The sequence below is a fragment of the Clupea harengus genome, chromosome 3 (genome assembly GCF_900700415.2).
Source record: "Clupea harengus chromosome 3, Ch_v2.0.2, whole genome shotgun sequence".
Lineage (NCBI taxonomy): Eukaryota > Metazoa > Chordata > Actinopteri > Clupeiformes > Clupeidae > Clupea > Clupea harengus.
This window is the reverse complement of record NC_045154.1, coordinates 18,199,479-18,221,868: the sequence shown is the minus strand read 5'-3', so window position 1 is coordinate 18,221,868 and position 22,390 is coordinate 18,199,479. Positions and strand designations below refer to the sequence as shown.

Genomic DNA, 22,390 nt, shown 5'->3' with positions numbered 1-22,390 from the left:
TGCTTTTATATTACTCCTCAAATGACAAATAAATTCCAATGAAGAGCGTGTTAGACGCAAATTAACTTATTTGTCTCCTAACTATTTCTTAAATATGTTTCGTATATAGATCCATAATGCTGTAGTATTCCAGAACACCTGCCCAACATCACACTGGTACATGACAACCTAGCAACCATGACAAAATATGACAGACAACGCAGTAACTGTATCAAAATATGAATCACATTTCTTTAATATCAAATTAAATCAACTTAAAAACTGTACATGAAGTGCGCATTCTGTACATATCAAACTTGATGTACTTGAGGCAAAAAACAATCAAGGGATGGATGAAGGCACAATTTCATACATCTAAAATGCTGAAAGCCCTCAAGGAATGTTAATAAGGGAAAATATAATCTATATCCATAACACACATGAGGGTAAAGGTGGTATGGTCCTCTGTACAAGACTGCATGATGGTGTTGTGGTGCATTCTCCACTGATCAATTACAAAATATCTGAATGATTCAACAGTGCTTCTTCCATTCAGAGGATCAATAATACAACAGTGCTTCATCCTTTCAGAGGATCACTGCAGGGCACTCATCATAGCCTGGGCTTGTTTGAGTTCTGAAAGACAGGAGATGGGGCACGTCATCATTACAATCACCAAGGTTGGCTAAATGCAGATTAAAGATCATCAATATTACAATCACCAAGCTTGGCTAAATGCAGATTAAAGATCCTCATCATCACCATATTCAATCTCCACAGTCTTAGTGTGTATAAACAAAGACACACAGAAACACATATCAGAGAAGAAACATATTAGTGGCAGCCTAACACATTCTACAGTCATGCTATCAACAACTGAAAGATGGTTTAGGGATGGTGTGTATTGTCCTTGTTGGTGTGGTTTGACGAACAAAAGTTGACTAGCTTTTAATTCACAATATCAGAATTCCAGTGGGTCAAATGTTTACATATACCAAATGTACTGTCTCTTTAAACAGCCTGGAAGCTTCCGGAAACAGCCGTCATGGCTTTAGAATCTAACTGTCATTATGGGGATGCGGCAGTGGCTTTAGAATCTAACTGTCATTACGGGGATGCGGCAGTGGCTTTAGAATCTAACTGTCATTATGGGTGTGCAGCAGTGGCTTTAGAATCTAACTGTCATTATGGGTGTGCAGCAGTGGCTGTATTTCAGGGCCTTCAGAACCAGTGTAGTTTTGCTTGTCATCATGGGAAGATCTAAATAAATCAGATCTTAAAAAGTCGGGTTTCTCCTTGGTAACAAAATGGCTTACGGACAACAAAGTAAAAGTTTGGGAGTGGCCATCACAAAGCCCAGTCCTTAACCCAATAGAACATTTGTGGATCGAACTGCAAAAGCAGGTTCGTGCAAAGAGACCCACAAACCTGATTCAGCTGCACAAGTTGTGCCAGGAGAACTGGGCCAACATCCCTGAGCATTTGATTCAAGTTACACTGTTCAAAGGCATTGCCTCTAAACATTAACAAAGTGCATGTCAACTTTTGACCTTCTGAGAATATCAAATTAATAAAGGCTAAACATTAACAAAGTGCATGTAAACTTTTGACCCTCTGAGAATGTGATCAAATGAATAAAAGATAATAGTGAAAATCCACTCTACTATCATTCAGGAATTTTATATAATCGAACTTCAGAAGGTGCCATCGTATCCCCTCTCCAACAGTAGCCATGTCTGTGACATGTGCAAAGCCCATCTGGTCAAGTCAAGTCAAATGTATTTATAAAGCACATTTAAAAACAACTAACGCTGACCAAAGTGCTGTACCATTAAATCGCAATAAAATATCAAAACAAATAGAAAAACCGAAACAAAACAATTAGATCACAAAAAAGAATCTATTAGAAAAAGACAGTGATGACACTGACCCGTCAGGAGCACTCTGAACTTGTCTGCCGTAATGGACACCACCGTGGTCTCTGTGCAGCCCGACTCGGGCTCCTGGGCCTGCAGCCGAAGCTGGACGGTGGGCTCGTTCACTTCCTTCAGCTCGCTGGAACTCAGCGTCTGGTCAACCCTCCAGGACACGGACTCCAGACGACCCACTGGGAAACACACAGGTAAACAGTGACACGGACTCCAGACGACCCACTGGGAAACACACAGGTAAACAGTGACACGGACTCCAGACGGCCCACTGGGAAAAAGAGAGGCAAAGAGTGCGGTCGGTGAAGGCCAGCTATTCCAAGCAGGTGGTTAGCTAATCTCACTAGCTATGTTATCATATTTGGGGACAACCATGAGAGGATTTAGTCTAAATGTGGGTGGAAACAATGAGTTTGTTTTCTAGCAATTACAACCGTACAAACTATTCAAGAACCTTGAGAAGGTAAAGCCTAAATGTAGTGGTGCTGAATCAAATTGAAACACACACACACACAAGATTATTATTGTAGTGCGTTTGCTGGGGGTGGGTTTTAGGAGGGAAGCCATCCCTATGAACTTGGCACTCACCACAATTCAAAACCAAAATTTAGAGAGGGACTCGTCATGGCAACCACTGATGAAGTTACGAATTCTGAGGGGGTGGCATACACTTACACGCACACACTTCACACACTAGCAAACAACACACAATTCCAACAGCACACACTACAGACACAGCACATACAACACTGGTAACACAAAAGGGTACAAACCAACAAACCATTCAGACACCACACCATACAGACGCAACTCCAGACTTATTAGCAGTACACACACAAGTCACACAACAGTTATCTACACACACACACACACACACACACACACACACACACACACACACACTCTTGGCATTTACCAAACTTTATTTTAGATGTATTCAGCTTACATATCACACTCATATCATGAAGAGGGCATTGGATACGAATGTGTACCCTAAGGGCATGTCTAGACAGGTTGACAAATTAACCCAACTTATTAAACCTGTATGCCCAAATGGTTTACACATGCATGAATGTTCCCACTGATAGAATGCATACACAAACCCGCATACAGGTACACCTTGACATACTGCACATTTTTTTGGTTTGTATAGTGTTGTTTTCTCCATGCACGGTTGCTCCCACTGATATAATGCAGACAGAGACACACACACAGGTACACCCCAACCTACGGCATACAGTAAGCTTAGCAGAATGTTTGGTCCTCTTAGCACTCTCTCCATGCACGGATGCACCCACTTACTTGATGCATACAGACAGACACACAGGCACACCTATTACATAACTGCATACACCTGGCTATGAACCTGATCTACACCTATTCTAACCCTAACCCAGGTTATTTACAGTTCACTCTCTTCTGGGGTGGCGATTGGGAATGGCTGGCTGGCCCGTACAACTAAGGGGTTAACCCCTTGTCTAAAAGCTTTTCCTGTAACCCTAACCCTTTTTCCTAAACCTAACCCTGACTTTAACCCTAGATGACCCTAAAGGCCTTTTTATGGTTCTACGACTGTTACTCCGTGGTCCGCAGTTGCCTCTACGGACTCATTTTCCTTTATGGTTCTCTGACGGTTGTGGGTGTTGTAAAGCATTAAAAAAAAAAAAAGATGGTGGCAGACCGTCGTATTTGTACATAAAAGTTATTTGTTTTACTTTTTTTTGCTTAGTTTTTCTAAAAGTTACCGAGAAATAGACACTGTGCAATGTAAAAAACCCATTATTGTAACTGAAAAATACATCTGAGGGGATTTGCGAGGTGTCTGAGCCAGCTATCTAATGTTGGCATACTACTACCTACAAGGTAAACCGCGATGTATTGACAGATTGACGGAGTCGGATAGTTAAAAAATTTGGGAGGTGCACATCAGGCCTCGGAGAGGGTTGCAACATCGGAGAGGGCTCTCTGTGTCTCTGTGTCCCCGAAAACGGATGACCATAAATTGCGCTTAACCCTGACTCTAATCCTAGTTGACCCAAGACCCTCACTCTGACTAGGTGACCCAAGACTCTAACCCTAGGTGACCCCAGACCCTAACCCTGGGTGACCCCAGACCACATCCACAACCACTGATCCCACTCCTCCATAATGTAATTTGGTTCTGCTCCATCACCAGCAGTGTAATTTGCAGTTCTGTATACTCACGTCGTAAACTGCTTTCCCTTAGTTTGTCCTGAAGAGCTGTGTGCTTGTCCTCATAGGATTTACACAACCCTGTGGTGTGTTCTGGGAAATGGGCATTCCAAAATTGAAAAAATAGTGTAAGAAATTACAGTATATCCTGTGAGAGAAGCTGAATCCGGACTATGTTCTACGTGCTTCGTTACTGCACTTTACTGGAATAAAGACAGATTGATGCATCAACCACCTGACAAAATTCCTTTTTCTTACAATAGTGATACAATGATCACAATGAATGGTCAGTTACCCATAAAACATTGTTTTTGTAAGAATGTGTTTAAGGATTTTAACCCAGTTAATTCTCCACAGGATGCTGACAGTTTTATAAGAATAGGCAAACAGTGACACGGACTCCAGACGCCCCACTGGGAAACACACAGGTAAGACAACTTTACCAAAGTGCAACTTTCAGGGCTCTACGCTAAGGTTTTCCCCAAGGAGTACATGTGCTCCTAAATGAAAACATTTAGGAGCACACAAAGAAATTTAGGAGCACAGCGGGTTTTTTTATGCGGAAGTAAAGCATGTCATTTGTGACCTATAGTTCCAAACATTGTATTTTCCAACGTTCAACCCCATTCATGTTCAGTGTTTCCAAAGCAAGTTAGCTGGTAAATTGATCAAATTACTGCATTTGTTCATATTTCAACACTTTAGTGGACCTCTTATCAATTGTTATTAGTAGTATTTTATATAGCCAGCTTAACTTAAAGTTTATTGTAAGATACAGCTTGTTAGATTCTAAATGCAGTTAGAGTTAGACTGTAGGTCTGGACTGTAACGTAAGCAACACTTTCACTGTAGCTAGCTAGAAAGCACATGTATCATCATAACCAGAAGTCTGTTGGTTTATAGTCTGTCAAATTAGTTCTAGTTATTGGTGTTCGTTGGCATACAAAGTTAGTCTTCTCTTATTAGCCTAGTTAGTACATCTGATTAGAGCTAGCAACAATGAATTGCAGATTAAGGGGTCCCCTATCTCAGTGTTAATTTTGGCAGCTATTTTAGATTTAGTCTTAGTCTTAAGACGAAAATGCATATTAGTTTTAGTCACATTTAGTCATTTTTATCCTTCTTAGTTTTAGTCTAGTTTTCATCGACGAAAACTGATTACATTTTAGTCTAGTTCTAGTCACATTTAAAAGTCCATATTATAGCCACATTAAACTCCTTTCCTTCCCTTCTCAGGCCCAGGGACCCCCTGTGTTTGTGTCTACAACTGCATAATAGTCAAGCTTGCAGTACTTAAAATTGTGGATGCAATTAGTCTCTAAGATACAGATCTCTTAGTATATGCCTACAGCTGAATTGCAATTAATTCAATGTAAATAATAATGTTAAGGCAATACTTAATTAACAGAATTATCATTCAAATATGAGAGAATATCAAGTCTAGCTTTTCAAATGATGTGATAGCACATTACAACTACTATGCCTACCTGGCCTTAGAGTTAAATCAACCACATATCCTCAATATGAATTGCTGTGCAATCTGATAACCAACAGATTTAGCTAGACGGATAGTTTTGACAGTTGAAAGTGGTGCCAATGATAATAACAATTGCCCAAATAGACAAGGATATTTAAACCAATCACATATTCATTTATTTTTTCTTCATTAATGTCATGCGTGGCCTGTCCTATAGTCCATTCTGCAATGAGTTTACTAGCTAGCTATTGATAGCTAGTATAACTTAGCTAGGATATGCTATCTCATAGTTAGCTAAGGTTTAGTTAGCTAAAGTTTGCCAAGGCTAATGGGAGGCTTAAATCGAAAATTACTACTAGCTATCCAAGCTGACACAACCTATACACTCGACTGCCCCTTTGAAGTTAACTTAACGTTGGCTAATATATTCTAATAACTAGTTATCATTGACAGTTACTAGCTAAGTTACCAAACTCCTTTCTTGTCTTAAATTGAGCAGTTGCTGGTGTGAGCTACAGTATGGGAGCTAGCAAAGCCATTTCTAGCTCTGCTTCACAATATTGCTGCCTAGTGTTATAAGTTAATGTAATACATAAATGTTAATAAAGTATCAGACATAAACAGGATACAACACACCAGTAACCAATTGATATTATGTGTTAATATACCGAAAATGTCAGTAAATCGAGGTGGTGCTGCTGTCTGTCCCGTCGAAAACCATTCAAACAGGTTGCCAGCAGTGGGTTTTTTGCGAGCTACTTATACCAAGTAATCACATGTCGGCGAGATCGTCGTAACTCTCTATTTATATGGCTCTGGCCCATTGGTTGGGAATCGTTGCTCTCATTTGCATGAAGTTAAGCGCGTCATCATGCTATGTTCACATCCTGCAGTCGCGACCCCGTCACTTGTTTCCATATGAAATCTATGGTATGCTTCACTACTTCGCGCAGTTGTTCGGTGTATTGACAACAGCCCGTCACTCGCGCACTGTGCTCGTAAATTATTTTTCAAGTTCGCACATACCTATTTTTAGGCGCAAATGCGAGTGAAATACTCGCACTGTAGAGCCCTGACTTTACCTTTAGGTAGCCCTAGCTGCTGAAGTTCACTTGACAGAGATTCACTATCCACATCATGCTTTGCAGCGCTGGTGAGAATGAAGCTAAGCACAGCAATGCTGGCTTTTATGTCGCCAATCTCTGAAACAGATGTAAATTTAGGAAAACTAAATTTAAATCAGATTACATTAAAAACTATTATCATGAAGTTTGAGCTTGAGATAATCGAGATTGCTTCTTACCAAATTTTGCATCCGATGTAAACTTTTCAACTTTATCATACTGAAAAAGAAGTAAGTAAGAAATCAGTATCCGTAATCATTATAACCATGATGACTTTTGATGAAAATTATATTCAACATCAAAATGACATGAAACCAAATATTCAACATCCACTTACGTCAATGCCGTCCTCTAAAATATCCTTCAACACTTGAACACAGAGGAGCTTCATTTTGACGCTAGACTACAGGGGGTGGAAGAGCCAAAGACAGTTACGGACGAAGAAGTCAGTGAATAATAATACTGGCAATTTTGGCCAAATAAATGCAGGTAATGCAATAACTCCTTCTCTATTGCAGCAAAACAAAACAGACATCATGGCATAATCTCATTCAACGAGTTACAGGCATTACAAGAGTAGGGAAACTTGATGTTCACCAATTTAGCCAGCGTGCTGATCTCCGCAAGAACCCAGTCTGGACAGTCCAAATCACCGCAGAACCGAAATCGCTAAAGGAAGAAAAAAAATATTTCTATCAGATTTCTTTCTGAACAAGAACATCTTCATCAGCCGATTTAGTTGGTTCCAGCTTGTTGTTAACATTAGCTAAATTAGCTAGCTATGGTAGAGGCTGCAAGTTATCAGATAATGTAGGCCTATGCATTCTGTTGCAAAATATCCTAGACAATTACACGACCAAACACAGAGCCTATATGACACTGCGTTCATTCAAATCTGAAAAAAGCAGACTCAAAAAATCAAAATACCATTTTGTTGATGATGTGCTCACCACCCGTCAGCTGATGTGATAGTTTCTTCTTCTATATTCCAGATGGTTGCAAAGTGTACAGCGACATCTTATGGGCTGGAGTAGAATTATTGTTGGTGACCAAGTATTGCCTAAAGGTGAGGGGCATGGGCACATTATAAACGACTTGTACCCCTCGCACCGTTATCACTTCCAGGGCCGGACCTACCTAGCACATTTGGTGCCCTAGGCAAGCCTCACACCCCCCACCCCCCAAAAAACCTTCTTAACAGTTCAGTAAAGTACTGCACTCCTTTTCAAAAAACAGTAATTTCACAAAACGTTTCTATTAGCCATTTCTGATATTCAGCAGCTACTTAAGATAGCGTGGGATGGCTAATTTTTCAAAATATTGTTTGGAGATATAGAAAAAAATCTGCCCAGCAAAAAAAAAAAAAGATAATATATATTTTTTTGTTGTTGCTGGGCGCAGTTTTTGGCGCTCCATTCCGGGTGGCGCTCCAGGCAACCATAGATGACTATATAGATGCAGGCAACCGCCTTTGTCGCCTGTCGAAAGGACCGGTGCCCTGCGCACTTCTTTGGTGGTGCCCCACTCAGGTCTGCGCTGTCCAACACAGCCGTGCTGATTAGACTGAGCCATTGATGAGCCCGACCCAAGGATTTAATTTCAAATATAAAACCATTTGACAATTATAAGAAGATTACAGAAGAAAGCATCTTTAGTATTATGACAATAAAAATGGTTCATATCAAAAAGGCGTATCCATGTTCCAATCAATCATGAAAACTAAATAAAATCCTTTAATAAAAAGTGCAATTTTTTTTTTTACTGTACCCACCTGATCTACTTTCAGAAACCTGTTTCATTGCTCTACTTGCCCCTTATGGGTTCAACTGTCACTTATTCAAATATTTAATGAGAAATTGAAACATTTAACATTTAAATTTTGCGTTACGGCAGAATGATGTCCCCCCCCCCCCCCCCCCCCCCCCCTCCTCTGCTAGACCTGTGGGCGTGGACATGGATTATATAGGCAGAAGATATAGCTTGGGACTCCACTCCAAGGTGGTTTACAATGTTGTGAAGGAACTGTAACCTATTTTGATTAAGGAATATCGACCAAAATGAGACCGCTTCTGTTCGAATTAGGATTTTGTTCATGGAGCTTGATCATAACATTTGTGTTTTGTGTCTACCCACGGAATATACCAAGACTTACTTTACATCAGAGTAAGTTATAGTGACCACTTTTCATTTTGTCCCGGAGTATCTTTTCCACTTTGAGATTAATACGTAATGATAAGGAATAACGCTAAATGTATTAGCCTAGATTATGACACTAGACCTATTCATCATTGCCCGCATGTCTAGTTTATTGTTACCTTGTTACCTATTGTTGCCCGTATGTCTAGTTTATCGTTACCTTGACTGCGTAGTGACTATTTTTTTCACTTTTCACTATTTAAATGTAAGATATTGGAAAAGGCACTGCGTTAAAAATCAAGTTGCGAAGCCGCTTCTTGGATTAAGCGCATTAAGAAAAGCAGGCACCTAAGCTGAAATAAGTCCCTTAGCTCTCAATTGTATTAAAACACTTGGGACATAGGACACTCCAGCTTCATCAATGGATGCAAAACATGAATAAAATAGCATGCTTATAGTCTCATGTTTGTTGTGGTCCGAAATCTTCCTTTTTCTTTGCAGATGGAATTAATGACAGCCTTCCTTACCAGATCATTTTAAGTCACTCCGTGTTTTTTTATCAAGAGAATTCAGACAGTCTCTTCATCGGGGGAACAAACTCCGTGCTTCAGATTGATTTGAAAAACGGTAGTGTTTTGGAGGTACGTGCATGCAGTCTCCACACTCACCTGTGAGATAGACGTTAATGACTGTTTTCCAGTATCTGCAGGTCATACTACCCACACATCAATAGCAGGTGTCTTTCTTTGTTTATGACTGCTGTGATATCCATATAATCATTCGCAGCTCTTAAAGTAAACAGTACTGAGTTTGCAAACTACCGAAACGATGGCCCGAATGTTATGCGCTAAAGTTTTAATTTATGCCCAGAATAACGGACACCCTAGGCGTTCTTTATTATGTCTCTGTCCTTGAATACCCATTCGCCAAGGGGTGATTATGATGTGCTCACTCCTCTATGTCTTGATGATACTTCATTCTGTGCTGCATTCGATATTTTTTTATGCGCAAGAAATAAACTTCCATGCTCAAGAAAACAATACATGAGCTAGATGAAAACAATATACCGTTATACTTTTTGAGGCATTACTAAACGAGAACAGTAAAAACTAACATTCACCAACTATTTCCGACCTCGGAGACTGGGGTGCTATTAAAGCACTAGAAATAAGATCGCACTCGTTGAAAATAGCAGTTAAATATGCAGAGAGGCTAGCCAACTGGGTACTCTTAAATTTCAAGCTACTCTGATACCTCAACGTGAAAATGCAGGCTAGGTTGAGGTTGCGACATTTTAAAAAGTGAAATGAGTTGTTTCTCACATTTCAACAACGTGTTTCGACAACTTTTCAACAGCTTGTTTCTTTTTACAGAACTATACACTCTCAACCAGCCCAGACCAATCCTGCAGTGAGGTGAGCTTTCTCAGTTACAGAGTCCCACATACACTAATATTCAGACTTATAGGAGTTCAAACACATCTTGCTAATTCAGTGGTCTAATGGTCTAACTTAGTAAACTGAATATTAGTATTCATCCATAAACTACTCAAACAAGAGCTTGTCTTTGCTTTAGGGTTCCTGTGACAATGTAATCACAATTATTGAGGACTTCCAGGAGAGCTTGTTTGTTTGTGGCACTAATGGAGAGAGACGACAATGCTGGAGGCTGGTAAGGAAGTTACACACACACACACGGACACACATGAACACACACACACACACACACACACACACACGGACACACATGAACACACGCACGCACGCACGCACACACACACACACACGGACACACATGAACGCACGCACACACACACACACACACACACACACACACACACACACACACACACACACACACACACACACACACACACACAGACTAATGAGGTCCTGGCATCCAGATCTACTTTGAGAGCAGTCCCTCTAATTACAGTTTGTGGTAAACTCAAGCCATGTAACTTCCATTGAAGTTAACCTACATAAACGCCACCATAGAGTTCTAAATGCCTTAAACATAAGACTGCCATATGTGGTCCCATTTCCAAAACAACCGAACGTTTCTCTACTGATGTTTACCACTAGATAACTGGAATCACTGCATGCTAAACACAGCATTTGTTTCTCTCTGCTTTTTTTCCAGTACCCCAAAGAAAACGGCCGCCCTGGTGAGGTAGTAGAGAGCTACGAGGGGATAGGAATCACCCCACACACATACTCACAGAACTCCATATCGCTCTCTGTGGGTGAGTCAGTACTACCTCATGCTGGATATTCACTCTGATTCAAACTGTGAGAGACTGCCTTATCACAACATTGGATTCCTGTTGTTTAAGTGGCCAGACTACCTCTTCATACCAGCCGAAGCGCAGACATGCAGGAATAGCAGACTCGCAGCAGGGGCTTATCACCCCAGACGCTGCTCTCGCAGTGGGGGCTTATCACCCCAGACGCTGATAAGGATGCTTGTGGTGATCACCTCACAGTCTCCATCAAGAAGTCCTGAGAGAACCGGAATGGTTGTTCTCACTGTAACAAAAAAAAAGATTGCGTTGCATTAAATCGAAATCCAGTGTTTGAAAGCTGACTCCCATACCTGTGGGATGGATGAGAACAGCATTGGGGGAGAATCCAGACGCGGTTGTCAGAGGATACGTACGTCTGGCCTCCTGAATAAGCTAGTTTCAGCGTTGTATCATATCATTTGTCAAGGACGTTGCTCCACATGTTCAAACATGCTGGATATACTGACCTGCTGAGTGTCGAGCAACAAGTACAAGTTCATTACCAAGAGTTACTATGGCAACCATAATTATACACATCAAAGGCTTGAGCCCCTAGATTATTTCCCCTCCACATCCAAGGCTTTAACCCTAGATCAGGGGTTTTCAACCAGCGGTCCGCGACGGCATTGCAAGGGGTCCGCGACATGAGCCTATGTAAATCAGTTCACCATTGACTTTTTTTATTTTTAAAAATATACCTGGGCCCGTCGACATATTTATGTCTGAATAGCCAGGTCGCATTGCCCAAAATACTGATGTAGACCCATATTCAGCAAAGAAATTACACTGACAAGTATTATAGGCAGAATATGTGTGCGGGGGGAGGGGGCGTGGCGGCGGCGGTTACAAACATGAAAAAGAAGGGTATGGGACTGTGAAATGTTTTGGGAATCACTGGAACATCAGTGGGCCCCGGATTACTTTCTGGTCAGAATGGTGGTCCCTGGGACAAAACCAGTTGAAAACCCCTGCCCTAGATGATTTCCACACCCAATCCAAGCTTTATTTCTGCCTTTGGTGCTTGGTGTTCCAGACGGTGTCATGTTTCATTGCCTCCCCAGATGGAGATCTGTACGCCGCGGCTCCCTTGTACAAGGATGGCAGCTCCCTGCAGTTCAGAAGGGCCGCAGGCAAGCGCACTAATGTGCGGATGTACGACAAATGGATTACAGGTAAGAGCAACTGCTAGCAATGCCAAGAAAATGGGTTCGATTTCCAGGAAGCACACATGCTTCTAAGAACGTATATATATATATATATATTGACTGGAACTGGCTGTGGCTAAAAGCTGCTCTTAAATAAATAAATATCGTTCATGTAGACTGATCTGAAGGTAAACGAGAGACACACAGACCTGTGCACGCAAACGCTGACTCACTCACTCACTCACTCACTCAAGCCAACTGACTTCTACCAGCTATGCCAGCTATGCCAGGGCTCTGCAGTGTATGCAGTATTTTAATTAAAGTGTCCTGCTGAAGCGGCCTTGGTCAGCCTCTTCTCTTCAGCAGGCTATCTGTCAGTGGAACACTGCAGTGATTCTGCTGTTGCATACCTAGCCGCAGTCATCACAGTGCAGATTAAACTGTTTAACTTTTGTCGGGGGGGGGGGGTGCATTGCATTTTATCTCTTTACCACAGCTGTGCAGTGCTCACGGCCATTCGGGTGGCCTTATCATCATGGTCAACATGAATTATGATGGTCTTAAAGTGTTGCTGGGGTGGGAGGTGTGGGAATGAAAACACAAGAAGGAGTTCTAGTTTCAGTGTACATTTTGTCTCTGTGTGTGTTTTCTCCCTGATTACCTCACAGAACCAACCTTCATCTCTGCTTTCTTGGTTCCCCTTGAGAACGACCCCGACGATGAAAAGATTTATGTGTTCTTCCGTGAGAAGAACTCAGATAACAGTCCAGAAGCCGACCCCTGGATATCCAGAGTGGCCCGCGTGTGCAAGGTATGCCCACACAGCCTTTATACTTTTGAATATATAATATATGTAAGTGTGTGTGTGTGTGTGTGTGTGTGTGTGTGTGTGTGTGTGTGTGTGTGTGTGTGTGTGTGTGTGCGTGTGTGATTGCGTGTGTGATTGCGTGTGCAAGGTATGCCCACATATCCTTTATACTTTTAAATATATAATATATGTAAGTGCAGGTGTGTGTGTGTGTGTGTAAGAGAGTGTGTGTGTGTATGTGTGTGTGTGTGTGTATGTATGTGTGTGTGTGTGTGTGTGTGTGATTTGGGCTGAATAGGAACCTTTAGGCTCACACACACTCATACACCCAATACTCACAATACAGAGGAACCAATGTAATGGGAATGGAAGGGAAAGACGTGTATTGTCTCTTCGTCATGCAGCATCATATCCTGCTCAGGCTTAGAAGCCCAGTGCGGGAGTCGGTATGTGTCATAGTCCCGTCTGTGAGAACCGGCACGGAGGGATCTCATTCTCCTCGTCCTGCTCTTGACCTCACAGAGACCACACAGACCCCTTCCCTCCGCGTGCATGATATTGTGTTTTTCCAGGATATTTAATACAGGCATTGCTTTCGCGCACAAAGAGCCCTGTGTTGAATGTGGAGGTCATGTTTGTTGGGAGTGAGGTTATTGTTGGCTCTGTTCTCTGAGGATGGGGTGGGTGTGTGTGTGGGATTGTTCAGACTGAGAGTCTCATACACCTGTGTTTGAGATGATCAAACTGTGCCCTCAGCATGACCTCTCTGTTTGCCCAGCTTTGAGCCGAGTTTAGCTCCATGTTGACACGTCGTTCTGGACCTGTCCCCTGCCCTTCCTCTGCAGGCGGACGAGGGTGGGTCCAAGAGGTTCTTCCAGAACATTTGGACCTCGTTCCTGAAGGCTCGGCTCGTGTGTGGAATCCCGGGCGAGTCGCTCTACTTTAATCGGCTGCAGGACATCCACGTCCAGAAGGAGGCTGATTGGAAGGACTGGCGTGTCTACGCCCTCTTCTCCAGCAGCTGGTGAGCTTGGCTTCTGCCTCCGTCTCCTTCCCTCGCCCAGAGCTCTGCCGTTGTGGTTTTTGAGTGGTAATGGGGCACAGAAAGGCCTTGAATCAATGACTAAGAAAATATTTTTAAAACCTTGATTGAACCTTGAGTGCTTCCGTGACAAGTATTGTTATGAGTAGTAGAACATTCCATCCGTGTTTCCTTTCAAAAACATTCTGTGATTCCGGTGAGAGGTTGTTGATGTTTGAACTCAACAGCTAATCAAATGAAATCCCTCCCTTCTAAAGCAATGAGCTGAGTGGCTAAAATAGTTTATGGCTTGGTCCAAACCACTTTGTTTGTGTCCAATTTAGAGAGCCTGGACTGTGCACAAACGTTGGAGGTTTTCTAAGGCCTATGAGGGGCACTGATGAATTGGACAAAGAGTGTATTGGATTAGGGTCCCAGGGTGGCCATGGATGTGCCAGATGAGTCCTGGCTGTTCGCTCCGTTAATTCAACCTGAAAATCTCGTTCACATTTTAGGAACTCTACTGCGGTGTGTGTCTACTCCATGGGGGAGATCGATCGAGTGTTCGAGATCTCGTCCTTCAGAGGCTTTGATGACACTATTCCCAACCCCAGGCCCGGAGCGGTAAGAGACCGCTGATGTTCTCTCTTTCCCTGCATCCACACATTCACAGCACACACACACACACACACTCTCACACACACACTCACACTCACACGCACACACACACACACACACACACACACACACACACACACACACACACACACAGACACACACGCGCACACACACACACACGGCTGATGTTTTCTCTTTCCCTGCATCCACACCTTCACAGCACACACACACACACACACACGCACACAAACGCACACACACAAACACACACACACGCACACACACACTCACACTCACACACACACGCACACACACGGCTGATGTTTTCTCTTTCCCTGCATCCACACCTTCACACACACACACACACACACACACACAAACGCACACACACAAACACACACACACGCACACACACACTCACACACACACACACACGCACACACACAGCTGATGTTTTCTCTTTCCCTGCATCCACGTCTTTAGAGGTCAGGTTTCACCACCCTGCAGCAGCAGAAAACACTTTCAGTGCTCAGCTCGTCTTCAAGATGTTTTAGAGTACTTCGTCTGCACTCATAATCCCAACACACAAAACACATCCTGCCATTTATCCTTGTGTCCATATACACTGCTGCACTGATGGGTGTTCAGTGATTGTATTGTATAACAGTGTCCTGGAGGAGGAAGTTCCCCCACAACTAGTCTGACAACATTTTCCTCTCAGTTTGCCCAAAGCTTCACATGGAAACGCCAATCACATAACACAAAGATATGGAAACACTAATAAATAACACATAGATTTGGAAACATTGTATTTCAAACCGACCCAGATGACTCATTGTGTCCTATGGTCTGGGAGAGTCTCTATTTCTGGGCCAGGCCGCTGGAATGGATCACACATGGATAATATGTCTACAATTTAATGTCATTCCGCTTTGGTCTGCCAACACACACACACACACACACACACACACACACACACACACACACACACACACACACACACACACACACACATATACACACACGCACATATTCACACATACACACACACACACACACACACACACACACACATATATACACACACCCATCTGAATTTGTGTACATGACCTGTAAACAGAATGATAGTTGCGAACATACTTTAGCCACAGCCAAACCCAAACAGATGAACATGAAATATAGTTCAGGTTGTGTGATTATGTCTGTTTTGCCAGTGTGTTACAAACAGCAAGACCCTGCCGATCTCCACCATCACCGTCATAAAGGACCATCCAGAAATGACCGACTGGATTCACCCCATCCACAGACAAGCTCCTTTCTACGTCAGCAGCAACAACTACACCAAGATGGCTGTGGATCGTATCGAGGCGGAAAACAACAGCACACACAATGTGTTGCTTCTCAGCACTGGTATATTGCCTGCCTGCCTGCCTCACACACACACCACACACACACACACACACACACACACACACACACACACGTATGCGTGCTCCTCCCACACTGCCATGGTGATTTGCCACAAACCACTCATTCAGAGCATGCCTGGTATTTCCAGAATAATAAGATCTGTGTATGCTTATAAAGACGCTGGGGAGGAACTAAATGAGTTCCACATCTCATTTAGGGAACTCTCAAATTAACCAAATTAGTTCCATATCATCCTCTCATTTAGGGAACTCTCAAATGTGTATTGATGGCCTCATCCAACATGACAAAATAAAATGTTGTTAAACACATGTAGAATTCATGACAATCAGAGTTTGTTGCTTGTTGTCACAGTAAAGTTGTACTAGCCCCCTATCAGTGACAAACCTGAATCCAAGGTTTGACTCGTGAGCATCTGAGATCGTTCTCTTATGTCTGTGCTGCATTCCATATGTTGTTTAGACAGAGGCACCATCCACAAGATCCTGGAGAATGACCTCAAACCCTTCATCATTTCCGAGACCCATCTGTACAACTTCACGACCCCCGTCCAGACAATGAAACTCGACTCCAAGAGAGTAAGTACAGAGATATGTAGTACACAAAACATTTTATATTATGGGATGTGACATGTAGATAATGCCGATAACTCACCCAATCGCTGCAACAGGACTCAGTGCAAGATTTGGGCCCGTCATAAATCCCGTAGACTCATCTTTCTTTTCCTTTGGCAGAGGAAGCTAATCGTTGGATATCCAGGCCAGGTGTCATACTTTGACTTGCAGAGGTGTCAGGATTATAATAAGTCCTGTGAAGACTGTGTTCTGGCTCGCGATCCCTACTGCTCTTGGAACGCTGACGGCTGCACAGCCGAAACCCCGTAAGTCTGCGTCATACACAGATTATACAGTTTAGACAGCTGTGGTATGCAGGCGCTGTCTGAAGGCCTGATGTCTACAGGTTTCAGAGGATCTTGATTATTTATGATGAATACTTGCATGCTTGAGGAGCATGGATCATGTTACAGTGTTTATTGTGTTGCAGTCGGGGTATTCAGAACATTGCTGACGGCCAGACAGATGTATGCCACCAGAAATCAGGTAGAGATCTTCTGATTTTCTATTTTCTTTTTACTCCATTCCTTTGACTGTTGTAGTGAGCATGATGGATAATTAGATATTCCCTAGATTCCAAGACTTTAGGCCAGAGAGAGATTCCAGCTGCACTCCATTATGACTCAGTGACATGTAGTGGTCCTCCCTGCTGTCTCAGTGACATGTAGTGGTCCTCCCTGCTGTCATGTGTTGGCTAAGCTAACACCCGAAGTCTGACTCACTTGCATTCATAGTCCACACAGCATCCAGCAACCTGACCAGAACCAAGAGAGCGACCCTGATGACGTCGCCGGACCTCCAGAAGATGGTCCACTCGGTTCCGCTGGACTTCCCCTTCTACCTGTCGTGCCCCATCGACTCGCACCACGCCGCCTACGCGTGGGAACACGAGAGCCAAACCAGCGCCTGTCAGAAGACCGGCTCCATCTGCCTCCACCTGATCCCCGCCGTAAGAGACGACAGCTACGGCAACTACAGGTGTGTGTCGCAGGAGCGCGACTACACCCGCGTGGTCAAGGAGTACCGGCTGCTCAAGCAGCAGCCTCCGCTCACCACCTCTCTCTTTCCCGTCCTCCGAGCCGACGCGGCGAAGATCACGGCACACCTCACGGCACACCTCACGTCTGTGCTCAGCATCGTGCTTATGGTGGTGCTTCGTTAAATGATCACGGACTCCACAGGGTAGACGTAATAACATGTATGTCCCACTGTAATCTCTTGCTCTTTTCCAACTGTTTTCCAACTGTGTTTTTTATTTAAGATTTATTTTTGGGCTTTTAGCCTTTAATCAGACAGGACAGTGAAGGTAGACAGAAAATTAGCTGGAGAGAGAGATGGGGAGTGGGATCGGGAAATGACCGCGGGTCGGATTTGAACCCGTGTCCCTGTGGGTGTTCAGACCCATACATGGTCGGGGATGCTGCTTGCGCCACGGCTCCCCCCCCAGCCGCTTTTTGTTTGTCGGTGAGCGAGGAGGATTTCTGACCTGTTAGATACTATTGCATGGCTGAACTAAAAAAAAAGTCTTCAACTAAAAGAGATCTTAGTTTCCAATTAAAAGAATGACTTTCAAGCAATAGGCAGTATGTTGAGTGCATGGAGCTGCTCTCTGCAAAACCTGCAAAGAAATCTTCCATTACCTTGAGCCCGAGACAGGCACAAAATAGTTGAAGGAAGCACACAAACTAAGTAACTGAGAAGTGGGAGTTGACATCGGTAATGACATCACCAGATGATGTTTCAACTTGACTGAAAAGGGTTTGAACAGGACATTGGGTACTCAGTGGAGGCGGGGCCTGCGGTGTTGAACAGGACATTGGGTCACAGTGGAAGCGGGGCCTGCGGCGTGGGTCACAGTGGACGCAGGTACCGTGCATATCAGTATTAAGCGGACAGTTTGGGAACCCTAGGAGTGGGTTAGAGAGAGGCCTGTGTGTGTGTGTGTGTGTGTGTGTGTGTGTGTGTGTGTGTGTGTGTGTGTGTGTGTGTGTGTGTGTGTGTGTGTGTGTGTGTGTGGGAAAACGGCCAGTAGCTCAGCACTACGTAGACAGACGAGGCTCAACTTCCTGACGTAGGAGAACAGCACTACAGTACGTAGACAGTCGAGGCTCAACTTCCTGACTGTTGACATTGGGTCAGACCTACATTGCCATTGGTTCATGGAGACTGAGAAGAGTCCGTGCACGGCATCGTGGGTGGGAAAGTGCAAATACAGGGGGTCATTAGTCCTAACACAGGAAATAATATAGCAGGGGGTCATTAGTCCTAACACAGGAAATACAGGAAGTCCCCCAAGTGTTTCGGTTTTGTTTTGTTATCGTTTCCCTTGAACTACAACCCATGGGAATACTTTTCTTTTTCAAAAGAAACATTCCTTTTGGGTGGGGTCACAGCTCAGTGTAATAGGCGTGATATGAAGGGTATTAGGTGTGTATGGTGTGTGTATTAGGTGCGTATGGTGTGTGTATGGTGTATGTATACAGTAGTGTGTGTATTAGGTGTGATATGAAGGGTATGAATAATGGTGATATGGGCATTGAGGAGAGCTCCTGGAAAGTCAATAATGACACCCATGTTTGTCCACATAGATAGAGAGCAGCTGACATTGTTTGCACATTTGTTTATTTATTTATTGTTATTATTATTATCTATTTGTAATATTATTTAGGATATATATTCTATTATAATATAATAGACAATGCATAAAAAGGTACAGTCCTTGTTGATACTTGAGCTGAACAATCAATCCTATTATACCCTTCTCTTCTGGCTCTTGAAGATTGGGTAAGATTTGTGTATGGCAATAATTAGAATCGCAGACTGTTCCTTTTAATTGTATGTAATAATGTAATGTAATTATTTCTCCCACTTAAATAGCATTATTTTTTTTAATAAAATGTTGCATTATATTTTTACACTTGCCCAGTGTCCTCCATGGTCCTCTGTCATTGTTAAATGTGATGCTTATCGTCCAGATGGGAAGAAGAGTGAGCTCATGGAAAACCAATCAGCAGCTTCGGGCACAGACAAACATGTGCGTGACACCTGTGTGTGTGTGTGTGTGTGTGTGTGTGTGTGTGTGTGTGTGTGTGTGTGTGTGTGTGCGTGACACCTGTGTGGCTGCAGCGCCTTTGTTCATGTTTCACCAGGCCTGATCCAGGGCATCCATTATTCAGAGCACTGACAAACACAAAGGCAGGGAGCACGCAGTTGACATGTCATGGAAAGTGCAGACAGCAATGATGTTTGTGTTTATGATTATGCGATGGCTAAGAGTAGGGCTTTAGATAGTAAGAGGCATGGAGAGGGTTACTCGTGTATTCAATTCTTCTTGCCCTACACACACACCAGAATAGCACAGGGGATTTCACATTTGGAGGGTAGAAAAGAAATACCTCCCCAGCCTTGGTGGTACGCTACAGCTATGTAACAAAGGGAGAGAGCAGTCACCCCCACCTGGCCTTGGAGTACCCAGGACTATGGGGGTACCAAACCTGCACCCTGACCGCAACGCTAAAGAGCCAGGCTCGTGGGTATGGCAGTCAGAGCACATACTCAACCGTAATGACAGCCCTCCATCACAAGCTACCGCCCAGTAGTAACTCGTCAGTTTATCAGATGGGAAATACTCCCAGCTAAGCCCTCTCTAAGGCATGCTGAACCCTTTGAACATTATCGCCCTTGTGGGTGTGGGTGTGTGTGTGTGTGTGTGTGTGTGTGTGTGTGTGTGTGTGTTCTCCCTGGGTTGACAGTAACCGTCTGTCCTTTCAGACGCACACATCAGAGGGTTACTCTGCTGACTGTAATCAGTATGCATTAGCATGCTCAGGGCATTTAAGCGATATAGCTGAGAGGACGGATGCCTTTTTTTAGACAGACTGAATTTCCTCACAGTTAGCTTCACTGACTGAGGCGAGAGTATGTGTGAAATGCTCTAATGTTTCTTCATCTCCATGGCGATCACATGGTAAGTAGCCTGCAGGAGAAAGGCCCGTTCAGTGGGGACACTCGTATATATTTAGCTGGCATTAAGTGAGCAGGGTGTCCTAGGGCAAAGGATCAGGAGGACCAACTGATTCAGGATGAAGATTCAGGACATCTGGTGTAATAAGGACTGGCTGGGATGGAAGAGATCATGTACTGACTATTACCTTTCAGAGTCACTAAAGTTGACACTCACACAGAGTAAACATAGAGATGTGCGCTGCAAAAAGAGCCACTTGGTGACGCCGAAGACGTGTAAATATTTCACATAGGAGACGTAAACAAGGCTCTGCTCTGAATACCAGAAAAGGTCACATTTACGGCTAAAATATGAACTACGTCCCAATGGTGAAGTCCTAGTGAACGCAGATTAAAGCAGCAATAAGGAGTTATGTTCCAAAACTAGCAAGCTAACAACCTAAAAGGCATGAAAAAACCTTGCACACACCACCAACCGCCCCGTTGACACTGATGGAAGCTTTCCAACACACTAACTGGTGTCTTTTGGCAGTATAGCTGGCAATGTCATGCTGTGAAAGCTTTTCTTCAATTTTTGCAGGGTGTTCTAGCCCAGAACACAGAACTACATATGGCATATCCTGGATGGCTAGTGGGAAAGACAGAGGTGTTTATCTGTCCTTCACATGGCCATATGCTATCAAAATGAAATTGAGGATGGTATCAAAACTAGTTGGCTATTAAACCATACCTCAAAAACTGTCAAATTGTTGCATAGTGTTGCTTTAAATGATTGGTTTAGTTTCTTTTTTTCAAGTTGACAAGGTTCACTTGACAAATGTCTGTGCTAAATGAGAAACTATTCTGATATGTGTTGTAGCACCATCTGTTTATTCCAAAACACCTAGATCTTCAAATGTAGAATAGATGTCCCTAAAAATACTATTCTTACAAGTCGTGCTTGTGTCTATAAATATCAGTGTAAGTGTCTCTGTTTTAATAATATCAGTGTAAGATATGAATCAGTGTCTGGGTGTGTCTGGTTTGGTGTGTGATTCACATCTGTGTGTGAATTGAAAAAAAAAACACATGTTTACACCTTGTCAAAGTCAACCACAAAAGAGTATTTAAAACCACTGCATTCAAATATGTGCTAAGACTATTCCAAACAGAGCCTCTAAATCTCACACACCACAACACATGACCGTATTCCTCAATCCTCTACTTCTCCAGCATCATGAGGGTTGACACATAACTTCCCTCCTTCTCTAGACTGGTCCAAGACTTTAATAATGAATTATATGTCTTGACTTATGACCCATCCTTTTCTGCTAAGCTAGCTCCTTCTCTTTGAGGACAGCAGTGTTTCTGCTACGCCACCCAGTCTTGAGGGTGATGGTGCAAGGTAGGGATCACATGGGAATTAGCTCTGCCTCGCCCCTAAGAGTGAGCTCTGCTTACGGTAAAGCCTCTTAACACACAGTGACACTGCTGCTAGGCTCTTAGTTTTATCCTGGCCTCTCTGCTGATGTCTGCTAGAGTAATTAGCGGGAATGTTATTTTCAGATGCGTGCATCACTTACTTCCATCACAACACGTTGGCGAAGAGTAATAGGCTAACGCTAACACCACACTGCCAGAGGAACTGCACTCAAACTAGGGCCTTGTCCGCCAGCTGATCATCAGCTGACAT

The 22,390-nt window shown here is 43.3% G+C and overlaps 2 protein-coding genes across 2 annotated transcripts; one reads left to right on the top strand and one right to left on the bottom strand.

The window, feature by feature from the left end:
* Nucleotides 1–203: 203 nt before the first annotated feature.
* commd4 (COMM domain containing 4) lies at nucleotides 204–7,740 on the bottom strand. The gene is made up of 8 exons (XM_031564829.1): nucleotides 7,629–7,740; nucleotides 7,299–7,370; nucleotides 7,039–7,104; nucleotides 6,881–6,920; nucleotides 6,660–6,779; nucleotides 4,113–4,193; nucleotides 1,910–2,086; nucleotides 204–615 (listed from the first exon to the last, which is right to left on the bottom strand). The coding sequence occupies exons 1-8, from the start codon at nucleotides 7,629–7,631 to the stop codon at nucleotides 575–577; spliced, it is 600 nt and encodes a 199-aa protein (XP_031420689.1). The 5' UTR covers nucleotides 7,632–7,740; the 3' UTR covers nucleotides 204–574.
* A 923-nt stretch (nucleotides 7,741–8,663) lies between these two features.
* sema7a (semaphorin 7A) lies at nucleotides 8,664–19,675 on the top strand. Its single transcript, XM_012818781.3, has 14 exons — nucleotides 8,664–8,864; nucleotides 9,339–9,478; nucleotides 10,211–10,252; nucleotides 10,413–10,508; nucleotides 10,980–11,082; nucleotides 12,183–12,293; nucleotides 12,935–13,077; nucleotides 13,920–14,098; nucleotides 14,611–14,719; nucleotides 15,928–16,123; nucleotides 16,604–16,719; nucleotides 16,876–17,021; nucleotides 17,186–17,241; nucleotides 17,490–19,675. Exons 1-14 carry the CDS (start codon nucleotides 8,759–8,761, stop codon nucleotides 17,915–17,917), a joined length of 1,971 nt encoding a protein of 656 aa, XP_012674235.2. The 5' UTR covers nucleotides 8,664–8,758; the 3' UTR covers nucleotides 17,918–19,675.
* The last annotated feature ends 2,715 nt before the right edge of the window (nucleotides 19,676–22,390 follow it).